We start from the raw sequence: 25,105 nt of genomic DNA, 5'->3' as shown, positions 1-25,105 counted from the left end.
TTTCTTACGGGGCGACGCAAAACGGCTGTCCGTCTTTAATAAAAGTGGTTGAAACTGGACCGTTTGGATTTCTGCTCGGCCCATCAAAGAGAGATTCAGCCTAGGAAAAAAATGGAGACACTTCCTAACAGCGAGGACAATTATTTATTTATTTATTAAATTTTTATACCGCCCTTCTCCCGAAGGGCTCAGGGCGGTGTACAGGGCAATAAATATTAAAAAACAAAATACAAAAGTTAAAAAAACAATTAAATATTATGCCTGATATATACAATAATTAAAACCATGTTAAAACCCCAAACCCATCAAACCAGGTCGGATTGCTCAAATAAGTACGGTAAGTTTTTAGATCCCGCCGGAAGGAGCGGAGGTCGGCAAGCGGTTCCACAGGTCTGGTGGAACAGTGGAACAGCTGGCCACCAGAAGTTGTGGGTGCTCCATCAACTGGAGGTTTTTTAAGGAGAGACTGGAGAACCACTTGTCTGAAACAGTGTATAGGATCTCCTGCTCCGGCAGGGGGTTGGGCTAGATGACCTCCAAGGTCCCTTCCAACTCTCTGTTATTTGGAAAAGAAGGACTAGGGGAGACACGATAGTAACATTCCAATATTTGAGGGGCTGCCCCAGAGAAGCAGGAGTGGGTGGGTTTCAAGTTATTCCCAAAAGCGCCTGAAGGCAGGACAAGAAACAACGGACGGAAACGAATCGAGGAGAGAAGCAACCTGGAATTGAGGAACGTCTTGACAGCGAGGACCGTTAACGGGTGGAACAGCTTGCCACCGGAAGGTGTGAATGCTCCAACCGCCGCAAGAGACTGGACAGCCATTTGTCTGAAATGGGGTTTCCTGCCTGAGCACGGGGTTGGACTAGATGACCTCCAAGGTCCCTTCCAGCTCTTATATTTCTTCTCCCCAGCCCTCCCCCCTTCCCTCCCCGGTCCCCTAATCCTTATGCCCTTCTGTCCTTCGATCAGCTGTTCCAGCCAAGCTCGTCAAATGCCCACAGCTGTCGCCGGGCATCATTTTTACATGACGTTTTTTTCCCCTCTTCTCCCCTGCCCCTTTCCGTTGACTCTTCTCTCCTTCGTTCCTCTCCGCCGGGGCATCTTTGCGACCTCCTTCAGGTGGGCTGATCCGAGGGGAGGGGGAATGGCAGAAGGACCGGTCCCCAAGAGACCCTCCTCGCTGCTGGCCACGGGCGCCGGCTGGGCCCAAGCCCTGGGCCAGGCCCTGGTGGTTTTCTGGAGCAACCAGTATGCTTGGCTTCTGGCGCTGCCAGGCCTCCGTCGGGCTTACCACCTCTGGCTGGCGGTCGTGGTCATTTTTGGGCCCCTGCTTCAGTTCTACGTGAATCCCCGGGCCATCTTTGCCAACCATCACAACTTCTTTAACATGTGAGTGATTGTAGGGGTCCTCTTGGAGGAGGGGGGGTGTCCTAAGGAGGAGCGGGCCGAGCGTGGTGGGGGGCAGCCATCCGCTTGGGGGAAAGGGGAGATTAAATTGTATTTATTTGATTTCTATACTTGCCTATCTCGGCAAAGGACTAATTCCCCAAAACACGTTTTGCATCTTTTTAAACATCTTAAAGCTCTGCTTTGCACGAGGCCGCCCAAGGTTGCAGGGAGTCCTTACAACCATTCCTTTAGCGACCGTTCAAAGTTATGACAACACTGGGGGGAAAAAAAGGGTTACGGCTTCCCCCCCCACACACACCACCGTTGCAGCACTCGCGTGATCCAAATTCAGACGCTCGGCAACTGGCTCATATTTACGACGGTCGCAGTGTCCGGGGTGTGTGTCCCGGGATCCCCTTTGGCGACCTTCTGACAAGCAAAGTCAACGGGGAAGTCAGATTCACTTAACGACCCCGTTACTAGTTTACAATGATTCATTTAACAGCTTGTGTCGAGAAAGGTCGTACAATGGAGCACAGGTCACTTAAATGCTTCGCTTAGCAACTGAAAAATTGGGGCTCCGTTGTAGTCGTAACTTGAGGATTAGCTGTAATCCATCCTTAACAGCATCGTATAACAGATATAAGAACCTCTCGACTTATGACTGTAATTGAGGCCTGAATTATGGCCGTAAGCCGTGCTGGTCGTTAAGTGGATCACCAAATGGCCATGCCTGATTTTTTTTTTTAAATGTAATTCAGTCATTCAGTTTCTATGGCCTCCCAACTCAAGTAAGTGACTCTTTACCACCTTTTTTACAGCGGTCGTTAAAAAAATCTATTGTCCACCGTGGAGGTTTTGTCCTGGAAATGTCAAGTTTCCAGCAAAACAACCTCATAAATCGTAGTTGGGCGAACAGCTGCAAAGGGCCGTAAATGTAGACAGGTTGCAGAGCACCCAAAACGCGATCACATGACGAATCCAGATCATAAGTAGCCCTGAAACTTCGAATAGTCGGTAAGCGAACAGTCGTAAGTTGAGGACTACCCGCCCTTGATTTCAGCATTTATTCATTCCTGTTTTTCCGTTAATCCATTCTCTGGTTGGTGTAAAGTTTCACCATTCATTACTCGACTGCATCTTTATAAATTGAATGAAAAAAAAAAATTCTATACAGGTAAGTCCTCGGCTTACAACAATTCATTTAGTGACCATTCAAAGTTTCAATGGCACTGAAAAAGTCTCTTGGGACCATTTTTTAGACCATTCGCAGCATCCCCACGGTCACATGATCAAAATTCAGACACTTGGCAACCAATTCCTATTTATGATGGTTGCAGCAACCCCCGGGGGGAGGCGGGGCGGTGTCACGTGATTCCTCTTCTGCAACCTTCTGACACGCAAAGTTAATGGGGAAGTCAGCTTCACTTAACAGCCGCGTTGCTAACTGAGCAACTGCAGTGATTCCCTTCACACATGCGGTGAGAAAAGTTTTAAAGTAGGGCAAGCTTCACTTAACATCCCTGCGCCCTGTGCGTTCCCACAGAGAGGGCCTCCTCAGGGTGCCACCGATCAGAGAATGTCGATTGGTGGGCCCCAGGGGGAGATCCTTCTCTGTGGGCGCTCCGGAGCTGTGGAACCAGCTACCGGTAGAGCTCCGGATGGCGCCCGATCTTCGCTCCTTTCGTCGCGATCTCAAGACGTTTCTGTTTGTTCAAGCCGGCCTAGCCTGATGGGGATTGGTGGGGTTTTTTAATTTTGTGCTTTAATTTTAACTAGGTGTTTTAGAATTTTATTCCAACTGTTTTAATATGGGCAATTATTTAATCTTGTTTTAATGTTTGTATTTAGTATTTTATTCTGCCCTGTGAACCGCCCTGAGTCCTCAGGGAGAAGGGCGGTATATAAATATTATTAAATTAAATTAAATTAAATCTCGCTTGGCCACAGAAACTTTGGGTTCAATCGTGGTCGTTAAGTCGAGCACTACCTGTAATTCACAGCATCTTCCCTGGAACCAAAATATCCAGGTGGAACCTGGCCACCTTAGCTTAGTGCAGCAGATCCCATCATCCTGAGCCTATTTGGATCTGTAACTGTTCAATCCCACCCTCTCTTTTTTTTTTCTACCCCCCACCCCCGGCCAGAAAATTCGTCAGATCCGCCTGGAGCTGGACTTGCATTTTCCTCGGTGGCTTCATCCTTTTGGTGGTCTACCTTGCCACCCACCAGATCCTACTCACCTTCCGACACCTGGCCCGCTTGGCGGTGGGCGCCGGCCTCTGGCTAGGTGCCACCGAAGCTTTCCTGTTGATTGAGAACCTGACGGGCTACTGCTTTGACCCCGTGCCGGAGGGGATCCTGGTCAACAGCCTGCCGGACAAGTGGACCTGTCTGCACGAAGGCCACAAATGGCACGGCTACAACGTCTCGGATCACACTTTCCTGCTAACCTTTTGTTGCCTGCTGATGGTGGAAGAGACGGCCATCTTCCGGCGTTACCTAGCTCAGGGTCACCCTGCCGGGGTCCCGCTGCGCCTCATTTTCCTGCTCAACGTCCTTCTCCTGCTGCTCTGGAACTTCCTGCTGGCGTGCACGGTGGTCTACCTGCACGATTACAGCCACAAAGTCGTGGGAGCCGCCATTGCCACCCTGTGCTGGTTCCTCACCTACCGATGTTGGTACCGCTGCCCATGCTCCCCGGGGAGACCCGGGGCCGGCCTCTTTCTTCGGGGAAGCCCGAAAGAGGCCCTGAGGCAGAACTGAGCGCCTGCCATAAGTCAGGGCACTCCGTCGGTTGGCCCAAATAAAGAGAGGACGCTTTCCAAAGCTCTCTTTGTGGTTACTGGGGGATCCGAAGAAGTAGAGCTCTCTGCTGTCCCACTTCAGAAAAAGGGGTTCGGAGCGCCAAGTGTGTCTCACCCTGTTTTTTGTTTAATATTGTACTTTTAAGTAATTAGTGAACTTACTACAGCTACCACTAGAATGCTTATTTCTCAAGCTGGTCCCCTTTAAGATGGGTGGACTTCAACTCCCAGAATTCCAGGGATAGAATTAGGAAGTGTGTGTGTGTGTGAGAGGGAGAGAGAGAGAGAGAGGGAGGGGGGGACTGGGGGATTCTGGGAGTTGTAGTCCACAGGTCTTCAAGGGGCCACAGTTGAGAAACCCTGAGCTAGAACATAATGATAATGGTGGCGAGGAGGTGGTGGTGAGGAAAAGATAATAGGTGGAAATATTTTTTTCAAGCTTGGTGCCAAGCTGGCTAAGGAGTTGGGACAAAATGTATTAGGTACAAGTCCAGCCAAAGATTTTTCTGCATTTTCTTATGCTATTGTTTATTTCTCTTTGCAGGGATAGACAGAGACACAAATATAATTCTATCTGTCTATCTCCATTTTACTATCTTATCTCCATTTTCTACCTCCATTTTTCTATATCTATTTATCTGTCTCCATTTTTCTATATTTCCATTTTTCTATCTATATCTCCATTTTTTGCGTTTCCATTTTTCTATATTTCCATTTTTCTATATCTAATCTATCGATCTCCATTTTTCTATATCTGTCTGTTTATTCCATCTCCATTTTTCTATCTCCATTTTTCTAATCTATATGTTTGTCTCCATTTTCTATATTTCCATTTTTCCATATTATCTATCTATCTATCTATCTATCTATCTATCTATCTATCTATCTATCTATCTATCAATTTTTCTATATTTCCATTTTTCTATATATCTATCTCCATTTTTCTATATTTCCATTTATCTATCTAATCTCCATTTTTTATGTTTCCATTTTTCTATATTTCCATTTTTCTATATCTAATCTATCTCCATTATTCTATTTCCATTTTTCTATGTCTGTCTATCCCATCTATCTCCATTTTTCTATATTTCCATTTTTCTAATCTATCTGTATTTGTCTCCATTTTTGTATATTTCCATTTTCTATATTTCCTTTTTTCCATATTATCTGTCTATCTATCTCCATTTTCCTATATTTTCATTTTTCTATATTTTCATTTTTCTATATTTTCATTTTTCTATTTCCATTTTCTATATTTCCATTTTTTCCATATTATCTATATCTATCTATCCATCCATCCATCCATCTATCTCCATTTTTCTATATTTCCATTTTTTCCATATTATCTCCATCCATCATCCATCTATCTATCTATCTATCTATCTATCTATCTATCTATCTATCTATCTATCTATCTATCTATCTATCTATCTATCTATCTATCTACCTACCTACCTACCTACCTACCTACCTACCTACCTACCTACCTACCTACCTATCTATCTATCTATCTATCTATCTATCTAGAAAAATGGAAATATAGAAAAATGGAGATAGATAGATGATAATCTATCTCCATTTTTCTATATTTCCATTTTTCTATACCTACCTACCATCTCTACTATCTACCTACGTGCATTTTGCCATCCATCCAATCCAATCCAATCCAATCCAGGCTGGCTGGGGAATTCTGGGAGTTGAAGTCCGCAGGTCTTAAAGGGGCCAAGAGTGGAGAAATTCAGCCTAGTAGAGAATTCACCCCACCGACCCGAAACGCCGCGGCAAATCCAAGGACCGCGCCCGACGGACGCCGAACCCCGGGTCTCAGCAAGCCTCCCCCCCCACGCCCCCCACACGCCGTGTGCCCTTCCCCCAATTCCTTTCTTTTGCAATCTATTTTATTTTATTTTATTTTATTCCATTTATATCCCGCCCTTCTCCAAAGACTCAGGGCGGCTTACAAGCTTAGCAGTAGCCTTCATTCTCTGTATCTGCCTGCTTGTTAGGAGGATCCGAAGCGCTTCTGCCAAAGAAAGCCCCGCGGGTGGGCAGGGGCCGTGGACAGCGCCCGGCCTACCTCGCAAGGCGGTTGTGAGCGCCTGCGTGTGTGCGGGACCGGGAATCGCCCCGCGTGGCCGCCTCGCTCCGTCGCTGCCCATTGGGGAGCCTGCAAAACAGCGCTTGCAGCGGGGGAGGCTGGCCGGCTGCACCGGTTGGATGTCGGCCTGCCGATCCGCCCGGCCCCGCCTCCCTGCGCCGGGAAGCCCTGCCCGGTTTTTTTTTTCCCCTCTCCTCCCGCTTCTCTTTCGTTTTCGTTTCGCGCCGAGCTGGTGCCAGCCGCTTCCCGGGTCCGCCGCCTTTGCACACACACACCCCAGACTCGGGTCAGCCGTTCAGACGTGCAAAAAAAAAAACCCCTCCAAACCCCGCTGCTCCCCCACTTCCGATGGCCACCCTGGAGATCTCCCCCGAGTGCGAGGCGCAGGTAAGCGGGGGAGGGGTCGCGCGTCCCCTCCCACCGCGTGGGAGCTGCTTCCCCTGTTGGACTCCCGCCTGGAGGGTGGCTGAGCGGTTTGAAGGGGCTTTCCTTCCGATGGGAACAGTCCAGCACGGATCTTTTGGGGGATGTTTGGGGGAAGAGAAAGCTTCACCTGTTTGACTTCAGCCTGGAGGGTGACTGAGCGGGTCTAAAGGGCCTTTTTGTACCAACGGGAACCGCCCAGCATGGCTCTTTTTTTGGGGGGGGGTGTTTGGGGGGGGAAGAGAAAGCTTCACCTGTTGGATTGCTCCCAGCAGCCAGGTAAGGGCCCCTGCTAAAATGGAGAAGGGGGAGCTTGGATTGGGCAAAGAAATCAGAGCAGGAACTGGGGGAGGGGGGGGTCAGGACCTGTTTGAGGAGAGAAAGCTTCACCTGTTGAATTGTTTCAAGCAGCCAGGGAGGGGATTTGCTAAAATGGAGAAAGGTTGGGGGAGAAGGGGCAAAGAAACCGGAACAGGAACCCCAGATCAGAGTTCAGGCCCCGGGCTGTTTTGGGGGTAGGCGGGGTGTTTGCATTAGGGTCAGTAGGGAGAAAGCTTCACCAGTTGGATTGCTGTGGAGCCCCGGGGCTGAAATGGAGGAGGGGAGGGGGCTTGGACCTGTGTGTGTGTGTGTATGTGAATCAGATCAAGATCCCCAGTTCAGAAGCAGGCAGGCAGGGAGGGGCTATCTTGGCACCCCATCCCGTCCCCTGTCAAAACAGCCGGCTGAGCGAGACGTCCAACAGGTGTAGGGGGGGATCGGGTGTCCCAGCGCCTGGCCAGGCGCCCGGGGTCCTCTTCTGCGCCAGAAAGTTTTCCCTTTCTTTCCCCATCCTTGTTTCTCTTTCTCTTCACCAGGTGAAGTCCTTCAAGGAGCACCTTTGCGTCCAGGTGAGAAATTGGGGGGGGGGGTGTTTACGGTTTTCCTCCTCTCCACACCCACACAGACACACAAACACATACACACACGCACACACGTACAGCCTTAGAAAATCTGTGCCGTGCTGAGTCCACTTGTGGGGTGCATAGTCGCTATTCAATTCCTCTGCCTTCCGCTTCGTGGCTTCCTCTAATGACGCCCCCCCACATCCCAGCAAATGTAGAGAACGTACAGAAATAAGGAAATCCAGAAATAAAACACAGAAATAAAAAGACCAGAAATCAATAACAACAATAATAATACAGCAACGAAACGACAAATAATAGCAGCAATAATAAGACGGTGGAAATGGACTGACTTTACTTTTTAAGGTTGAAAGAAAAAGAAGAAGCAGAATATTTTCAAACTTCGGACCCATTTTATCCACGGTTAGAGAAAAGATTTAGGGATTAGAAATTAATTTGTATTAGTGAACGAGAAACTCAGACGACATGTTTTGTTAAACGATTACTATTGAATTGTCTAAAAAAAAAGTAAAACTTTATATTAAAAAAGAAAGAAAACACAGAAATAAAACAGAAATAAAAAGATCAGATGAAAGGGCCAGAAATCAAAATAATAATAATAATAATAATAATAATAATAATAATAATAATAATAATAATAATAATAATAATAATAATATGATGATGATGATGATGATGATGATGATGATGCAACAAACTAACAATAAACAGCAACAAAACAATATTAAATTGATATAATTTTTTAAATTGTTTTTAACTTTTGTATTTTTCGTTTTAATCACCCTGTAAACCGCCCTGAGTCCTTCGGGGAAAGGGCAGTATATAAATATAATAAAATAAATAAAATAGCAAAGCAACAACAATAATGTAACAACAATAAAAATAATATATTTTCTATATATATGGCTGACTGTGCGATCAACCAACCATATTAATATTTAAAGGTGGTTGCAGGTGTGGGTTATTGGCACCAAACTTTTTAGTCCCATAAAACATTAAAGTTATAAAACATTTTTGATTTTATTGAATGTAAAATGTTTTTTATGTCACTGAATGTAAAATGTTTTTAATTTCGTTGAATGTAAAATGTTTTTTTTTCCTTGAATGTAAAACGTTTTTTTTATTTTGTTGAATGTAAAATGTTTTCATTTTCACTTGAGGTAAAAAAGGTTTTTCAATTTCATGTCATGGGTAAAAAGACCACTTTCGGCGCATCCCCAAAATGGACCCCTGGTTCTTTTTTCTTCTTCTTTTCCTTTGGCTGTTTGGAATCCTCTCAAAATTTTTAACTTTTCCTTTCTTCCTGAGGCTGAAGAACTTGTTGCCAGAAGATTTCCCGAGAAAGTTGTGGAGCTCAGTAATTTTCTGAAGGTGAGGCTGGCCTTCTGGCAGACGTAGAAATGAAAATTAAAAAGATTAAAAAGAACCGTGAATTATCGGGGCGGGGAAAGGATTGAAGACACAATTGTCTGCAAACCCACCCCCACAAAAAAAATTCAAAATCTGCAACCGAGCCATGCAGCTAGTCCTCAGGTTATGGCCACCAATGACCCCAAAGTTTCTGTCGCTAAGTGAAACATTTGTTAAGTGAGTTTTGCCCCATTTTACCCACTTTCCTTGCCACGGTTGTTAAGTGAATCACTGCAGTTGTTTAAGTTAGTAAACCCGGTTGTTAAGTGAATCCAAAGGGGACCACAGGAGACATAAGTATGAGTTCGTTGCCAAGCGGCTGAGTTTGGATCACGCGACCACTGGAGATGCGGCAACGGCCGTTAAGTGTGAAAAAAACGGTCCTAACTCAGCTTTTGTCAATGTTGTTGTAACTTTAAACAGTCACTAAATGAAATGGACTATTTCCATTAGGTCTGTCATTCATACGGCCTGTGCGATAAAAGGGCAATATTAAATTAAAATTTCTCAAGCACCAACAAGAAAGAAACAAATAATGGTAAAAAAATATTTTTTTTAAAAAAAAATCAGTCGTTTTGGGAAATCTCTTGATTCAGTCGCTAAAATAATTGATAGGTTTCACCTGTTTGGTAGGATTGGCCTAAAAATAGATTAAATGGCAATTATTAGCTTTGGAGGATGAACAGGCTAATAATTTCCAATTTTCAAGGTTAAATTCCAACATCTATTGTGGATGGACTTGTGGACTTCAACTCCCAGAATTCCTCAGCCAGGCTGAGGAAATATGGGAGTTGAAGTCCACAAGTCATAAAAGGGCCAAGTTTGAAGAGCCCTGGTCTGGATCGAAGCCCGCAGTTTCATCAAAATGGCTGACTGAGGAATTCTGGGAGTTGAAGTCCACAAGTCATAAAAGGGCCAAGTTTGATGACCCCTGGTATAGACAATGCCCAAGTTACGACTATTCCTATAGTAGCTATTCCAAATTACAGTGATGCTAAAAAAAAGTAAGTTACAGCCAGTCCGTTGCAGCATTTCTAGGGTCACATGATCAAAATTTGGGCGCTTGGCAACTTGTGACAATTGTGGTGTTGTGTGGCGTCACCTTCCCAACCAGCTTCGGACAAAGTCAGTGGGGGAAGCTGAATTTGCTTAACAACTGGGCTTAACGCTTACTTAACAACAGCAGGAGAAAAAGGTCATAAAATTGGATGTAGCTCACTTAGCAACTGCGTTGTTTAGCGTCGGACGTTCTGCACCCAATTGCGGTGGTAAGTTTGAGGGCTGCCTGTATTACACCTGTCGAGTTGAGTTTTCCTACCTTCCTTGATTGTCTTCTTCCTGAAAGATTCTGAGGGGAAGGAAAAACCAAGCGGGCCCCGAGTTCGAATCCCCTCTGCCACTCTTTCTAGGCCCCTGAATTGAACGTGGCGGATCTCATTTCGCTCCGGGCTGAGTTAGATATTCCCGTGCCAGATCCCAAGAAGGACGAGGAACGTCGCAAACATAAGGAGGTAAGCGGAACCCACAATTATTGTGTTGAAGGTTGTAAGTTTCAGGTGGACTTTTTTGGCGCATGAAATCGTGGCTGCTCTTTGCCCGATCCTCTCTCTGGACCACATGCAAATAATCCATTGACTTGAATGGCTTGCAAAGCGGATGTGGGTTAGTTATTCGTAATCCTGGTTTGTTTGGCTGGTAAATTGGCAAAAATCCTTTGCAGGGTCCGAAAATCCTATTTTGGCAGCCTGATTACCATGCAAAGAGGTCTTAGAGCAGAAGAGACTGGTCAACCATTTGTATGAAATGGTCTTGGGTTTCCTGCCTGAGCAGAGGGTTGGACTAGATGACCTCTAAGGTCCCTTCCAGCTCCTATTCTATTCTATTCTATATTTTTTTCTATTCTATTCTATTCTGTATTTTATTATTCTATTCTATTCTATTCTATTCTATTCTATTCTATTCTATTCCTTATTTTTATTCTCTTCTCTTCTCTTCTATTCCATATTTACTTCTATTCTATTCTATTCCTTATTTTTATTCTCTTCTCTTCTATTCTATTCCATATTTACTTCTATTCTATTCCATTCTATTCCATTCTATTCTATTCTATTCTATTCTATTCTATTCTATTCTATTCTCTGGGCACTTTGAGAGGGGTGGACTTCAACTCCCAGAATTCATAGCTTGCTGGGGAATTCGGGGGGGGGGTTGGAGTCCACCCCTCTTAAAGTGGCAAAATCCAGACCTGGAGGAGAGATTCACATCCCAGAAAAGTCTGTTCACTCTAAATTTAAGTTCTGGATCTTTTGTGTCCCTGAACGAACGGCTGATTATCCCCGACCGCTCTGGATCCCTTCAGGGAAGATTGATCGCTCCTTCCCTTCCCCCCCTCCCCCCCCTTCCCCAAGAGACCCAGTCAAGCTTGCAAAGGGCAAAAAACTCCCTTCTTTTTCCAAACTGGAATTCAACCAGTCGAAGAAAAGAAGTTGATCCTGTTAACGATTCCAGCCCAATTTAATTTCTACCTTCTCCTCTGCCCAGAGGGATAAAGAGAATTTCTTGGCACCGACTTAATGGTTAAGTAACGCTTGGGATTTTTTGATTATTATGATTATTATTATTTTTTATAATCCACCCTGCCCTGTTGGGAAACGGCTGTGGGGTGTCCTAATTCTCCCACACCCTGTTTTTGCCCTGGCAGTTCTTTTGAGCGTGACAAAAGGCGTTTTAAATCTCGAAAGCTCTGGCAGGCCCGTCATTGATTTCCACAGGTCGTCCTCCACTTAACGAGCATAGTCGGGCCCAGTTTTGGGTTGCTAAATGGAAGGTCCCCTTTTAATGTGCAAAATCTCATTTTCATCATGTCACCCTTTCTCCCTCCTCATCTCCTTCCTTCCTCTCTCCCGCCCTCCTCTTTCCTTCTTCTTTCCTTCTTTCTTTCCCTCCCTCCCTCCTTCCTTCTCCCTCCTTCCCTCCTTCCCTCCCTCCGTTCTTCCTTTCTTCCTCCTCCTTTCCTTCCCTCCCTCCCTCCCCCTCTTCCTTCCTTCCTTCCTTCCTTCCTTCCCTTTCTCCCTCCTTTTCCTCCTCCCTTTTCTCCCTCCCTCATTCCTTCCCTCCCTCCCTTCCTCCTTCTTTCCTTCCCTCCCTCCCCCTCTTCCTTCCTTCCTTCCTTCCTTCCTTCCTTCTTTCCTTCCTTCCTTCCTTCCTTCCTTCCTTCCTCCCTCTCTCCTTTTCCTCCTCCCTTTCCTCCCTCCCTCTATTCTTCCCTCCCTCTCTCCCTGCCTTCCTTTCTTTCTCTCTCCCACCCTTCCTCCCTTCTCTCCCTCCCTCCATCCTCCCTTCCCTCCCTCCCTCCCTGCAGAAAGAAGAGAAGGAGGACAAAAAAGAAGAGAAGAGTTCTAAGAAGGCGTCGGAGGACGAAGAAAAAGGTACAGAGGAGTTGAGAGGCCTTTATAGGGAAAGTCAGGGAATCCGCGGTATTCCCAAGCCGAGCCTCCCGCGGAAGCCCTTGACAAGGTCAAAAAAGTTACGATGGGGCTCAGGACTGAAGCTCTGTCCCTTTTTGATGTGTATTAAAAAGGGACGGGTCTTCTGGAAGAGTGTTTTTCAAGCTGGGCCCCTTTAAGATGGGTGGACTTCGGCTCCCGGCTGGCTGCGGAATTCTGGGAGTTGAAGTCCAGCCGTCTTAAAGGGGCCAAGCTTGAAAAACTGCTGCTCTAGACCAGCGTTTCCCAACCTTAGGAACTTGAAGATGCGTGGACTTCAACTCCCAGAATTCCCCAGCCAGCATAGCTGGCTGGGGAATTCTGGGAGTTGAAGTCCACACATCTTCAAGTTCCTAAGGTTGGGAAACGCTGCTCTAGACGTTTTAAATTTTTATTTATTTATTTTTTTAACTAACACAATCCCATGAAAAGACGGGATCAAGACGGGAGCTGAGCAGACCAGCTTCCTGGGTGAGCAGCTGAGTTGAAATGGGTTTAGTGAAGGCGGGAAGAGGCCTCTGGCGGAGGGTGTGAAGGCAATTTAGCGTTGCACCATTATTTTTTTTTAAAAAAAAACCTCCTTGATTAACAAGATCTGCCTGTGCAAAGTTCCTAAGCTGAATCTCTTCTTTTTTTTAGTAGTAGTAGTAGTAGTAGTATTTCTGACCACAAATCCCAGTTTTATTAGCTAGGTGCCAGTCTGAGCAAGTTTACAGGGCGGCCTGAACTTAAAACTGTTCATTTAGTGACCTGAGGAACAAAATTGAGCCTCTTTTTTTTTTGGTGTTTAAAAAGTCAGTTTTGCCCCATTTTACAACAGTCGTTGCCTTGTCTAGGGCAGGGGTCTTCAAACTTGACCCTTTGGTGACTTGTGGACTTCAATTCCCAGAATGCCTCAGCCAGCGTGAGGGAATTATGACCCTTTAATGACTTGTGGACTTCAACTCCCAGAATTCCTCAGCCAGCGTGAGGGAATTATGACCCTTTTATGACTTGTGGACTTCAACTCCCAGAATGCCTCAGCCAGCGTGAGGGAATTATGACCCTTTAATGACTTGTGGACTTCAACTCCCAGAATTCCTCAGCCAGCGTGAGGGAATTATGACCCTTTAATGACTTGTGGACTTCAACTCCCAGAATTCCTCAGCCAGCGTGAGGGAATTATGACCCTTTTATGACTTGTGGACTTCAACTCCCAGAATTCCTCGGCCAGGCACGCCAGCTGAGGAATTCTGGGACTTGAAGTTCACAAGTCATCAAAGGGCCAAGTTTGAAGACCTGTGATCTAGGGACTCCTGCCTGAGCAGCAGGTTGGACTAGAAGACCTCCAAGGTCCCTTCCAACCCTGTTATTCTGTTACCATGTTCCGTCCTTCACATGTTTTAGCCTCCAGCTTCCTAGTTTTTCTTTCTTGCTCGATCACTGGAGGTTTTTTAACCGTTTGTCTGAAATGGCGTAGGGTTTCCTGCTTGAGCTGGGGCTGTGACTAGAAGACCTCCAGGGTCCCTTCCAACTCCGTTAGTCTACGTTCTAAGTCGAGGACTAGCCGATAACGGAACACAACAAAACTCTTCTAACCTTTCCATCGGGGAAGTAGTATATTTTCCTCTTTCGTTTTCCACATCGGGTGTAAGGGCAGCCATGTTTTTCCCAGCGGCCTTTGCAAACAAAAAACCCAATCCTGGTCTCTGAAGCGGCTCTCCTCCTTTCCCAGCTCCACCGTGTGGTCCGGTTTGCCACAACGACAAGATCACGGCTCTGCTGAACCGGGTTAAACCTGAGATCCAGGGCGCCAAAGAAAAACTGAACGTGGTGAGCAACTGCACGGGATCCCGGCTGGTTGTCTTTGCAGGTTTACAGGAAAGACGCTGAGCTGGGATCTGGTCTCTTTTTTTCCCAGATTTCTCTCTGGCTGCAGCTCCTCGTTCCGCGGATTGAAGACGGGAACAATTTTGGGGTTGCGGTGCAGGTGAGTTGCCTTTGTTCCCCCAACCCCCCAGTTCTCTTTTCTTTGGAAATATTCAGATGATTTTCAGAAACTGCCTTCCACCATTACATCAGTATTTCTCAAGCTCAGCAGCTTTAAGATGGGTGGGACTTCAACTCCCAGAATTCCCCAGCCAGCCATGTAAAGATCCACCCATATGAAAGCATAATGGCTGAGGAATTCTAGGAGTTGAAGTCCATCCATCTTTAAGCAGGTTAGCTAGAGAATTCTGGGAGCTGAAGTCCACCCATCGTAAAGCATGCTGGCTGAGGACTTCTGGGAGTTGAAGTCCACCCATCTTAAAGCATGCTGGCTGGGGAATTTGGGGAGTTGAAGTCCACCCATCTTAAAGCATGCTGGCTGGGGAATTCTGGGACTTGAAGTCCAGCCATCGTAAAGCATGCTGGCTGAGGAATTCTGGGAGTTGAAGTCCACCCATCTTAAAGCATGCTGGCTGGGGAATTCTGGGAGTTGGAAGTCCACCCATCTTAAAGTAGGTTAGCTAGGGAATTCTGGGAGTTGAAATCCACCCATCTTAAAGCTGCTGAGTTTGAGAAACACTGCTTTACCTTATAATTACAATTAAATTCTTATTTTTCCTTTCTCTCCCTCTCTCTCCCCCTCCCTCTCTTTCTCTCTCTCTCTCTCTGTTCTAGGAAAAAGTATATGAATTGTTGACCTCAGTTCGGACGAAGCTGGAAGGATTTCAAACACACATCTCCAAGTAAGTCATTCAGACGCTGAGGGCAAAGGGAGAGGTTTCCAAGCTGAGCCATGCTGGCTGAAGAATTCTGGGAGTTGAAGTCCGTGACTCATGAAAGAGCCGAGGTTCCCTACCCCTGGACTAGGCTAAAAAAGAAAAAAAATCACCTTAAATCTCTCTGTTTTGCCACAATTTAAAAGAACAGAACTGTTTGCTGCTGGTGAGCTGAACTTTCAGGCGTGCAAATCTTATTTTAATCGTTTTAATAGTTCAACCTTGGACCTTGCTTTAGTCCTAAATTGCAAGTCACTCCGAAGGAAACCGCCTTCTTCCACTGCACTAATCTCCTTGCCCTGAGATCCAGCGGTGATAAAACGGGAGACACGTCCCAAAGATCGGTCAGATTATGGAACAATCAGATCTGGCCCAACAAGAGAGACCGGTGGAGCGATGAATTCTTGCATCACAAATCCCAAGGGCACTGAGGCCTCAATCTGCAGCTCAGATCGAATCGTGTCTGCAGCTCTGCAACTGGCAAAAATGCAGATTTTTTTAAAAAAATTATTTAAAAAGTTTCCCTGGCAGGGATGGGAAACACCATCCTCTGGAGGAAGGATAGGCAACTTGGCTCTTTTATGTCGTGTGGACTTCAACTCCCAAAATTCCTGAGTCAGCATTGCTGGTTCAGGAATTCTGGGTATTGAAGTCCACAGGTCATAAAAGAGCCAAGGTTGCCTAACCCTGCTCTAGAGTCTAGACCACAATTCTGCCTCCTGGTGATTGGCCCAAAGTCACCCAGCTGGCTTTCATTGCGAAGGTGGGACTAGAACTCCGCGTCTCCTGGTGATTGGCCCGAAGTCACCCATCTGGCTTTCCTGGCTAAGGCGGGATTAGAACTCACCGTCTCCTGGTAATTGGCCCAAAGTCATCCAGCTGGCTTTCCTGGCTAAGGCAGGACTAGAACTCCCCGTCTCCTGGTGATTGGCCCAAAGTCACCCAGCTGGCTTTCATTGCGAAGGCGGGACTAGAACTCCGTGTCTCCTGGTGATTGGCCCAAAGTCACCCAGCTGGCTTTCCTGGCTAAGGCGGGATTAGAACTCACCGTCTCCTGGTGATTGGAGTCACCCAGCCAGCTTTACTGGCTAAGGCATGTGAAGCAGCTTTCACAAGAGATCGATGGAACGTTAAGGTGCTTCCAAAGTGAAATAGGCAGAATGCATAGATGCAGTCATTATGAAGCTTTATTCATCGACAGGTTATATAAAAAGAGCTATATGGCATGGAAGCATCCATGCTTGTAAGATAGAAGATAGATAGAAAGAGAAGCAGAGCTAGAACAAAGAAGCAGCCCCTGGGCAGAGGTATTTATGGGGGGTCTCGGCCCCTCCCTAGCCATAAAACTCTCTCGCCAATGGGGCTGCTGCAGGGGAGCAAAGAAGCCTCTTTGCTCCATCTGATGACCTATTTGGGGAACTGCCATGGCTGGCACAAAACATGTAACAATTCCCCTTCTTGCCAGCCAATGACAGGGACCAGTGAATGTGTGTGAGGGGCAAGCAGGTGTCATAGACATGTATAAAAACATTCAGAAGGCCAAACACAAACGCTTACACAGAAGGTTGTGCCGGTCAATGGGAAGAGGTTTGGTGAACAGATCAGCTATCTGGTCAACTGTGTTACAGTGCTCTACACGTATAAAACCCTCTTTGACAAGCTGTCTGACATTTTTATAGCGTATGTCTATGTGGCGAGATCTAGAGCCTACTGCATAAGCCTCCGAGATTGCAATGGCGGCTGTGTTGTCCTCTAGAATTTGGATGGGCAGAGGAGGAGCTGCCCAGATGCTCGTTATCAGCTCATTGAACCAAGTCAAATCATTGGCCGTGTCTGACAGGCTGGCATATTCAGCCTCGGCCGTGGAGCAAGAAACAAATTTTTGCTGCCTAACATGCCAATGTATTGGGCAGCCATTTAGCAATATGAGTATACCAGAAGTGCTCCGCCTACTTTTGGTGTCGCCAGCCCAGTCTGCGTCTGAGTAAGCAGAGAGCTGGGCCGTCTCCCCCTTCTCTGGTTCCAGCACAAGGAGGGCATCGGTCGTGCCCCTGAGGTACCTAAGTACCCTCTTAACAGCAGTCCAGTGGAATTCCTTTGGGTGTTCCACATGCCTGGACAATAGATTTACAGCTAAAGCTATGTCAGGCCTGCTCCAATTGCTGATGTATAGCAAGGAGCCAATCACAGATCTGTAAAGCGTGTTATCTGTGAACTCAGGACCGTCCTTGTGAGTATGGTTGTAAAAGTCGCTTTGCATTGGGCTGTGCGTAGGATTAGATTCTGCCATTTTGCATTTGGCCAATAACTCCTCTATCTTTTCTTTTTGAGATAGAGCGAACCCCCCCTTAGTGGCCAAAATATGCACACCCAAGTACTTATCAACCCGCCCCAAAGATTTCAAAGTGAACTTTTCTTCCAGGGCCTTGGCAAATTCATCACACCCTTCCTTGTCAGGTCCTACATATAGTAGGTCGTCCACATAAACTAACACCCTTTCTGTGGTACCCTTTGAGTTGCGTGTGAAAACACATTTATCTGCACGGGATGCAGTGAAACCAACTCGTTCTAAACTCTTTCTAAGACAGTCATACCATAATTTCCCTGACTGCTTGAGACCATATAACCCTTTGTGGAGTAACCATGTATTTTCCCCTTCTTGCTGGTAGCCAGGAGGGGCCTTCACGTAGATCTGCCGGTCCAATTTGGCGTGGAGGTAAGCCGTCTGGATGTCGAATTGGAAGACTTCCTCCCCCAGAGCAGCTGCAGTCACGAGGGCGGTCTTGACGCTCTCTGCCCGGACAGTTGGAGAGTATGTCTCGCCATAGTCTTCCATATAGCGTTGGGCGAATCCCTGAGCTACCAGACGGGCCTTATACAGGTAGAGGCCATTGGCAAGTGGTTTTGCCTTGTAAACCCACCTTGTGCCAATGACTTTCCTCTCCTTTGGAGGTTGCTGGGGGGTGAAGACCTTGAGTTGTTTTAAGCTCTGCATTTCCTTCTCCATCGCGAGCTGCCATTTCTCCTGTTCTTCGATGGGCAGCTCCTGGATGTCAGAGAAGGATTTTGGGGTGACCACAACGCTGTTAACAGATGCGATGTGCCCAATGTCAATTCTCTTTGGCGGGATGCCTTTGTTGGACCGCTTTGACCTCCTTACCTTCTGCCACTCACCGCCTTTTTCTTCCGCGGGTTTCTGAGGCGTTGCTGGGGAACTGGACGGCTCATCCTCCCCATCTGAACCAGGTGGGATGACATCTTCGTCTTGTTCCACACTTTCGTCGGTGGCAGGGTATGTGGACGTCTCAGGTGATGTTGTAGTCGGTGTGCCCTTGCTGGGACGGTTGATATATGGGCTCAGATCATTGGAGTGTATCTGGGCCCAATTGGAGTCCTCTTCGAAGGAGGCAGATTGGGAAGTCACAATCCTGCCCCCTTCTCCCAGGAAACGGTAGGCCTTGGAGCCAGGAGCGTAGCCCAAGAACCTTAGTCTCTGGGAGACAGATCTCCCCTTCTTCCGCAGCTGCTTGGGGATGTGAACCCATGCATAGGACCCAAAAACACGTAAATGTCCAAGATTTGGTTTCCTACCATGAACTAGGAAATATGGGGTCTGGTTCACAACACTGCTCCAAGTGCGGTTTAAGGTATAATTGGCGTATTTTACCGCTTCTGCCCAGTATGATTCTGCGACCCCTGCGTCTGCAATCAGACTACGCATCATAGTTTGTAGGACTCCATTTCTTTTCTCTGCCACACCATTCTGAGCGGGGGTGAAAGGCGCGGTAAGAAAATGGCGGATGCCCTTACGCTTTACCCAGTCCTGGAATTTTCGGGACATGAACTCAGCCCCGCGGTCGCTCTGCAGTTGTGCAATCTTGGTTTTATACTGGGTCTCTACAAGGTTGTAGAGTGATTTTATGGCATCAAAAGCTCCAGATTTTTCTGTGAGGATATACACATGGCCGTACCTTGAAAAATCATCAACTGCAGTGAGAAAATACTGACTTTTCCCTAGAGATGGTGTGAAAGGCCCGACCAAATCAACATGAACTAGTTGATATGGGAATTGGGTCTTACGCAGTGATGTTTTTGGGATAGGCGCAGCTTTCCTCTTTGACTTCTTACAGATTGCACAGTCCAGGAATACCTCACAATCTTTGAGCTGGACTCCCTCAGCAAACTCTCCCATCTTTTTAACTACAGGGAAGCTTGCATGACCTAATCTTCGGTGCAAAATATGGGCACACTTATCGTGGAGTGGCTTCCCGACTGACACCCTCTTGGCTTTGGTAGCCTTGAGCGGTGCTTCAGGTGACAGCTGAGGTTGGGATTTCTTATCCACACTGCCTTGCTGTGGGGGCTTGGATGCAACCGCTTCACCCTTGCGGTCGTTAAGCAGTCTTGGGGTTGTCTGTGAGGCCCCTTCTAAGGGGGAGAAATATGGCAAATCATCTATGATGGCTATATTTCCAATGACCCTCTGGTCCCGGGTGACATGACCTCCCCCTTTGCGAAATAAAACTTCCACCCCGTCATCGTCACATAACTTGATAATGCTCAACAGGTTGTTGGCAATAGAGGGCGCGTGTAAGACACCTTCAATTTTTCCAAGCCCGGGTAGAGAAACCGTGCCCTCCCCAATAACCAAAGCTTTATCACCGTTGGCCACCTTGACAGATGAGTTAATTTTCTTTAACCTTTTAAAACCTTGACTCACATTAGTAATGTGAGATGAAGCTCCAGAGTCCAGCAACCATAAGTCAGTGGAGCTATCAGCTCTTGTGGTGGGGGCACAGGTAGACACAAGATTGTTAGTACTTTTGGCCCCGCCACGGCCCCTTCCTTGTCCCTTGCCCCTACCTTGATTGGGACCACGCTTGGGGCCTTGTTGAAAATGGGGGCAGTCCTTCTTGAGGTGCCCCTCAGAGCCACAGGTGAAACACTTGAGTAGAGCATTAACCCGCTCTGAGTTGCGGTGTCGTGTGCTGGCTGGCTGGCTGGTGACTCTGTTGTATTCTCCCGTATGTCTACGTCTGCTATCTTCGTCAATGAGTCTGCCCTCGAGGTAGGACAGAGGCATGGGTCCATCCCTGCCCCCTTCCAGGGAAATAATAAAATTGTTCCAACTTTTGTCCAGGGAAGCCACAATAACTGCGACCAAGTTCTCTTCAGGTATTCGGTAATTTTTGGACATTAGTTGCGCCCTGAGGGATTTTAATTTTCCAAGATGTTCTGCCATGCTGGCCCCAAACCTGAGTCTTGTGTTGTAAAACTCAGTTGTGAGTCTGGTGAGAGAACCCATGCTCTTGCTGTTGAATAAATTGTATAATAGGCGCAAGGCTGCACAAGCTGTGAGTCCATCTGGAATGCTAGGGAACATATTATCATCGATGGACTCCATCAGAGTGGAAAAAGTCTGTCTATGAAGCCACTCTTCTCGTGAGCTCCACGGGAAAGGTGGTGGGTTCAGGGCCATTTCAAGAATCCCATCCTTCAATAGACATACCTGCAAATTTCTATTCCAACTGTGATAGTTCTCACCCCCAATTTTCAATTTTTCAAAGTTTGGAGGCAACGGGGATGCAATTAGAAACGTATTATCCCATTCTTGGAGCATTTGGGAGGTTGGCATTGAAAAAAAATGGTAAAGGTACCCCTCTAGTGGGCGTTGGTGGTATATTTCTCTGATTTTCAGATGGCCCCCCTTCTGGGTTAAAAAGCCCGTACTGGGCATGTCCGGAAAACATGTGATCAGGGGGTGGGCGGAGCCCAAGATTGCCGGCCGGCACTTGGTTTTTAAAATGCTCTGGAAATCCTTCCTGGAGCCCCCCCGGCCCTGGATTGCCTTGAGAAGCCCATCGCTGTTCCTGAAGACCTTGGGGATGGCTAAAGCCGATGCTGGAGGAGGGGGCCAACCCCCCCCCGAAGGCCAAGTAAGGAGAGTGCCTGGGCGGGGGCGAAGGGAAGGCTGGGGGCCCCGGAGAGAGGGTCGGGGGCCTTGGGGGGTAATGAGCAGTCTTATAGCCATCATAGGTCACGAGGGTTTCTGCTGGAGAGAGCCCAGGAGTTTGCATGTTGCTACGGCCGTATGCCAGGGGTTGCTGGGCCTCCAGACTAAGTTGAGGCCTTTCTTTGTTAGAAAATGTGGGCGCACAGGGGGCTGCCATCTTGCTTCCTGTGCCGGGCCATGCGGTCTCCCTGGGCGCAGCCATCTTGTTTCCTGTTGCCCCAGGAAGCTGGAGGTCGCGGTTAGGCAGGGTATTTCGCGCCGAAAGCCCTGGGGTCCCGGGGTTACTCAGGGTGGCAGGCGCCATATTGAGGGGCCTCGTGATGGCTGAGGGGGGGCTTACCCAGCATTCACAGTCCTTCTGCACTGATGTCCTCCGTGGAGAGGCTTGTGGGGTCTCCTGTACTTCAAGGAGTTTTAGAAGCAGTTCCTTGCATTCTGGTGTAGACATTTGATCCACGCGTTGCTTGCGTTGGGCCCGGAGCGCTTCTGCTGCATCTTGACAGTCTTGGGCGGACTGTAAAACTTCCAAGCTTCCCTCTGTGGCGTGCAGAAGGAGGCCATCTGTGCTCTCACCTGGAGCGGAGCTTGCTTCAGGGGCTAGAGCTGTTAATCTTGATTGAAGACTCCTGGTCACAATCTGCGATTTCCGGCCATCCATTTCAGTTTCAAATCTAGGCATTAGCTGCAGGCTTTGGAAGCGTTCCCTTTAACCATCCTCTCTGCTACCAACTTGTAAAGCAGCTTTCACAAGAGATCGATGGAACGTTAAGGTGCTTCCAAAGTGAAATAGGCAGAATGCATAGATGCAGTCATTATGAAGCTTTATTCATCGACAGGTTATATAAAAAGAGCTATATGGCATGGAAGCATCCATGCTTGTAAGATAGAAGATAGATAGAAAGAGAAGCAGAGCTAGAACAAAGAAGCAGCCCCTGGGCAGAGGTATTTATGGGGGGTCTCGGCCCCTCCCTAGCCATAAAACTCTCTCGCCAATGGGGCTGCTGCAGGGGAGCAAAGAAGCCTCTTTGCTCCATCTGATGACCTATTTGGGGAACTGCCATGGCTGGCACAAAACATGTAACAAGGCAGGACTAGAACTCCCCGTCTCCTGGTGATTGGCCCAAAGTCACCCAGCTGGCTTTCATACCTAAAGCAGGACTAGAACTCCCTGTCTCCTGGTGATTGGCCCAGTCACCTAGCTGGCTTTCATGGCGAAGGCGGGACTAGAACTCACCAACCCCTGGTTTCTAATCCCCACAACAGCCCTTCAAGGTAGGCTGGGCTGACAGGAAGGGACCAGCCCAGAGTCCACCTAGGGAGCTTTTATGGTTGTGGGAAGACTAGAGCCTGAGACTCCACTGACGTCACCCGGCTTTCTCTCACAGTGAAAATGTGCCCTTAATTCCCTGAGATTTAAATTCTCTTTTCTTGTCCACGTCTTAGGTATTATTCTGAACGGGGCGACGCCGTGGCCAAAGCTGCTAAGAGTCCCCACGTGGTACGTCTCCCTCCCTCCCCGTTCGAGCTTTGCCTTCCGGCGCCGAAACTCGAAACGGTGTCATGGCTGAAACGCTGTTTGTTCCTTCTCTCCCCGTCGCTTACAGGGCGACTACCGCCAGCTGGTCCACGAGATCGACGAAGCGGAATATGCCGAAATCCGATTCATGGTCAACGAACTGAGAAACATTTACGTGAGTCCTTGGTGGGGACGTCAATGCTGAGGCCGTTTCACCCGACATTTTTTATTTCCTCTCCCCCCCCCCAAAAAAAACAACACGCTGAACGATGACCTCAAAATCCCGCCCCCCCAAGAGCTGCAGAATTCTGCGTGTTTTATTTCCACAATTTTTTTTTTCAAAACTGCCACCTTTCACAGAAATCTCTCCAAAATTGGCCAACTGGGAGCACCAAGGATGGTGCGGAGAGATACGTGTTCCTCTCTTAACCCTCCCCTTGATCCGTCGGCCGAGGAACTTCGGGGAAATTTAGAAAGAGACAACCGGTCGTCCCTCAAGTCTGCCCTTTGCTTTTTTTAAAAAAAATTGTTCTTGTTTTCTTTTTAATGAATTAATTTATTTCTTATTAATGACTCTAGTCCCCGTTCGTTTGGTGACCGTCCAAAGTCACAACGGCGCTGAAAAAAAAGACCCGTTTTTCACACTTATGGCCAGGGGTCTTTGAACTTGGCCCTTGGATGACTTGTGGACTTCAAATCCCAGAATTCCTCAGCCAGGCATGTTGGCTGAGGAATTCTGGGAGTTGAAGTCCACAAGTCATCGAAGGGTCATAGTTCTCTCACGCTGGCTGAGGAATTCTGGGAGTTGAAGTCCACAAGTCATAAAAGGGTCATAGTTCCCTCACGCTGGCTGAGGAATTCTGGGAGTTGAAGTCCACAAGTCATCCAAGGGCCAAGTTTGAAAACCCCTGCAGCATGCCCAGTCACATGATCAAAATTCGGACGCTTGGCAACTGATTCGCATTTGTGACGGTTGCAGCATCCCGAGGCCGCATGAACCCCTTTTGCAACCTCCTGACAAGCAAAGTCAATGGGGGTAGCCAGATTCGCTTAACGACTGTGTTACTAACTTATCACCTGCAGGGATTCGTTTAGCGACGGCGGTAAGATAGGTTGTAAAAATGGGGCAAAATTCACGTAACTGTCTCGCTTAGCCTCAGAAGTGTTGGGCTCCCTTGTGGTCGTAAGTCGAGGACTTACCTGTATTTTTTTAAGGTGCCTGGGCATCTCGAAAATATCTCACTCTCACCCCCACACACCCCGTAAGAAGGGAACCATAACCTGTTCCCCAACTCCAAGTATTGCTGGGATCATACATCCCACCACTGACCAGATCGATTACAGATCCAGTTTTTGATTCGTAGTTTAGCTTACAGCACTATGAATTGTCTAATCTGCGAAAAGGGAAAGGTGAGTGCCATGATAGCAGTCCTCCAGTATTTGAGGGTTTGCCACAAAGAAGAGGGGGTGGGGGTCAACCTGTTCTCCAAAGCCCCCCCTGAAGGCAGGAGAAGAAGCAACGGATGGAAACTGATCAAGGAGAAAAGCAACCTGGAATTAAGGAGAAACTTCCAGGCTGTGAGAACAATTAATCTAGCTTGCCACTAGAAATTGTAGGTGTTCCAACACTTTAGCAGGGGGTTGGACTAGATGACCTCCAAGGTCCCTTCCAACTTATTATTATTATTATTATTGTTATTATTACATTGGAGGTTTTCAAGAAGAGATTGGACAGCCATTTGTCTGAGATGTTATAGCTTCTCCTGCTTGGGTAGGGGGCTGGACTAGAACAGGGCTTTTCAACCGGCGGTACGGGTACCCCCTGTGGTACATTGGCACCTGGCGGGTGGTACGCGACCCTCCTAGAAAAGTGGTAGCGGGGGAGGTGAATGAGCTGAACCGGTGGCAGCACCGCACAAGCCTGAGCGAGAGACGGCTGGAGCTAGGCGACTGGGGGTACACTCGGGTGTTGCCATATCCTAAAAGTGGGTGAAAAGGTTGAAAAGCCCTGGACTAGATGACCTCCAAGGTCCCTTCCAACTCCGTTATTCTGTTATGGTGGATACGGGAGAAAAGTAATCTGAAGATTTGAAGTCCACCCCTTTTAAAATTGCCACGTTGCATTCCATATTTTCTGTTCTGTTCTATTCCGTTCCGTATTTTCTATTCTATTCCATTCCATTCCCTCTGCTCTCTATTCTAATTTTATTCTATTTTATTCCATATTTTGTTCTGTTGTAATTCTATTCCATTCCATTCTTTCTGTTCTCTATTCTTATTTTATTCTATTTTATTCCATCTTTTCTGTTGTT

The 25,105-nt window shown here is 47.3% G+C and overlaps 2 protein-coding genes and 1 long non-coding RNA gene across 4 annotated transcripts in view; 2 read left to right on the top strand and 1 right to left on the bottom strand.

The window, feature by feature from the left end:
- The first annotated feature begins 693 nt into the window (after window positions 1–693).
- FITM1 (fat storage inducing transmembrane protein 1) lies at window positions 694–4,208 on the top strand. Of its 2 annotated transcripts, XM_083379102.1 has the most exons (3): window positions 694–785; window positions 1,123–1,392; window positions 3,540–4,208. In XM_083379102.1, the coding sequence occupies exons 2-3, from the start codon at window positions 1,148–1,150 to the stop codon at window positions 4,156–4,158; spliced, it is 864 nt and encodes a 287-aa protein (XP_083235228.1). In that variant the 5' UTR covers window positions 694–785; window positions 1,123–1,147; the 3' UTR covers window positions 4,159–4,208. The 2 variants fall into 2 exon arrangements, with proteins under 2 accessions (XP_083235228.1, XP_083235227.1); XM_083379101.1 differs by having other exon boundaries at window positions 697–1,392.
- Window positions 4,209–6,419: 2,211 nt separating this feature from the next.
- Window positions 6,420–25,105, top strand: part of PSME1 (proteasome activator subunit 1) — a 19,647-nt gene continuing 961 nt past the window's right edge. Inside the window, exons 1-10 of the mRNA XM_083377797.1 lie at window positions 6,420–6,684; window positions 7,578–7,610; window positions 8,934–8,996; window positions 10,445–10,546; window positions 12,397–12,463; window positions 14,235–14,332; window positions 14,421–14,489; window positions 15,164–15,231; window positions 22,721–22,775; window positions 22,882–22,968. Coding sequence (XP_083233923.1) covers window positions 6,646–6,684; window positions 7,578–7,610; window positions 8,934–8,996; window positions 10,445–10,546; window positions 12,397–12,463; window positions 14,235–14,332; window positions 14,421–14,489; window positions 15,164–15,231; window positions 22,721–22,775; window positions 22,882–22,968 — 681 coding nt within the window. The 5' untranslated portion in view covers window positions 6,420–6,645. The remainder of the gene's footprint in view (window positions 6,685–7,577; window positions 7,611–8,933; window positions 8,997–10,444; window positions 10,547–12,396; window positions 12,464–14,234; window positions 14,333–14,420; window positions 14,490–15,163; window positions 15,232–22,720; window positions 22,776–22,881; window positions 22,969–25,105) is intronic.
- On the bottom strand, window positions 8,860–10,478 carry LOC310649441. Its single transcript, XR_014494228.1, has 2 exons — window positions 10,354–10,478; window positions 8,860–9,010 (listed from the first exon to the last, which is right to left on the bottom strand). It is a non-coding gene; the product is annotated as an uncharacterized lncRNA (long non-coding RNA).

Source organism: Vipera ursinii (genome assembly GCF_947247035.1).
Source record: "Vipera ursinii genome assembly, chromosome: Z".
Taxonomy (NCBI): domain Eukaryota; kingdom Metazoa; phylum Chordata; class Lepidosauria; order Squamata; family Viperidae; genus Vipera; species Vipera ursinii.
The sequence above is the reverse complement of the archived record's forward strand: the minus strand, read 5'-3'. Positions and strand labels throughout refer to the sequence as shown.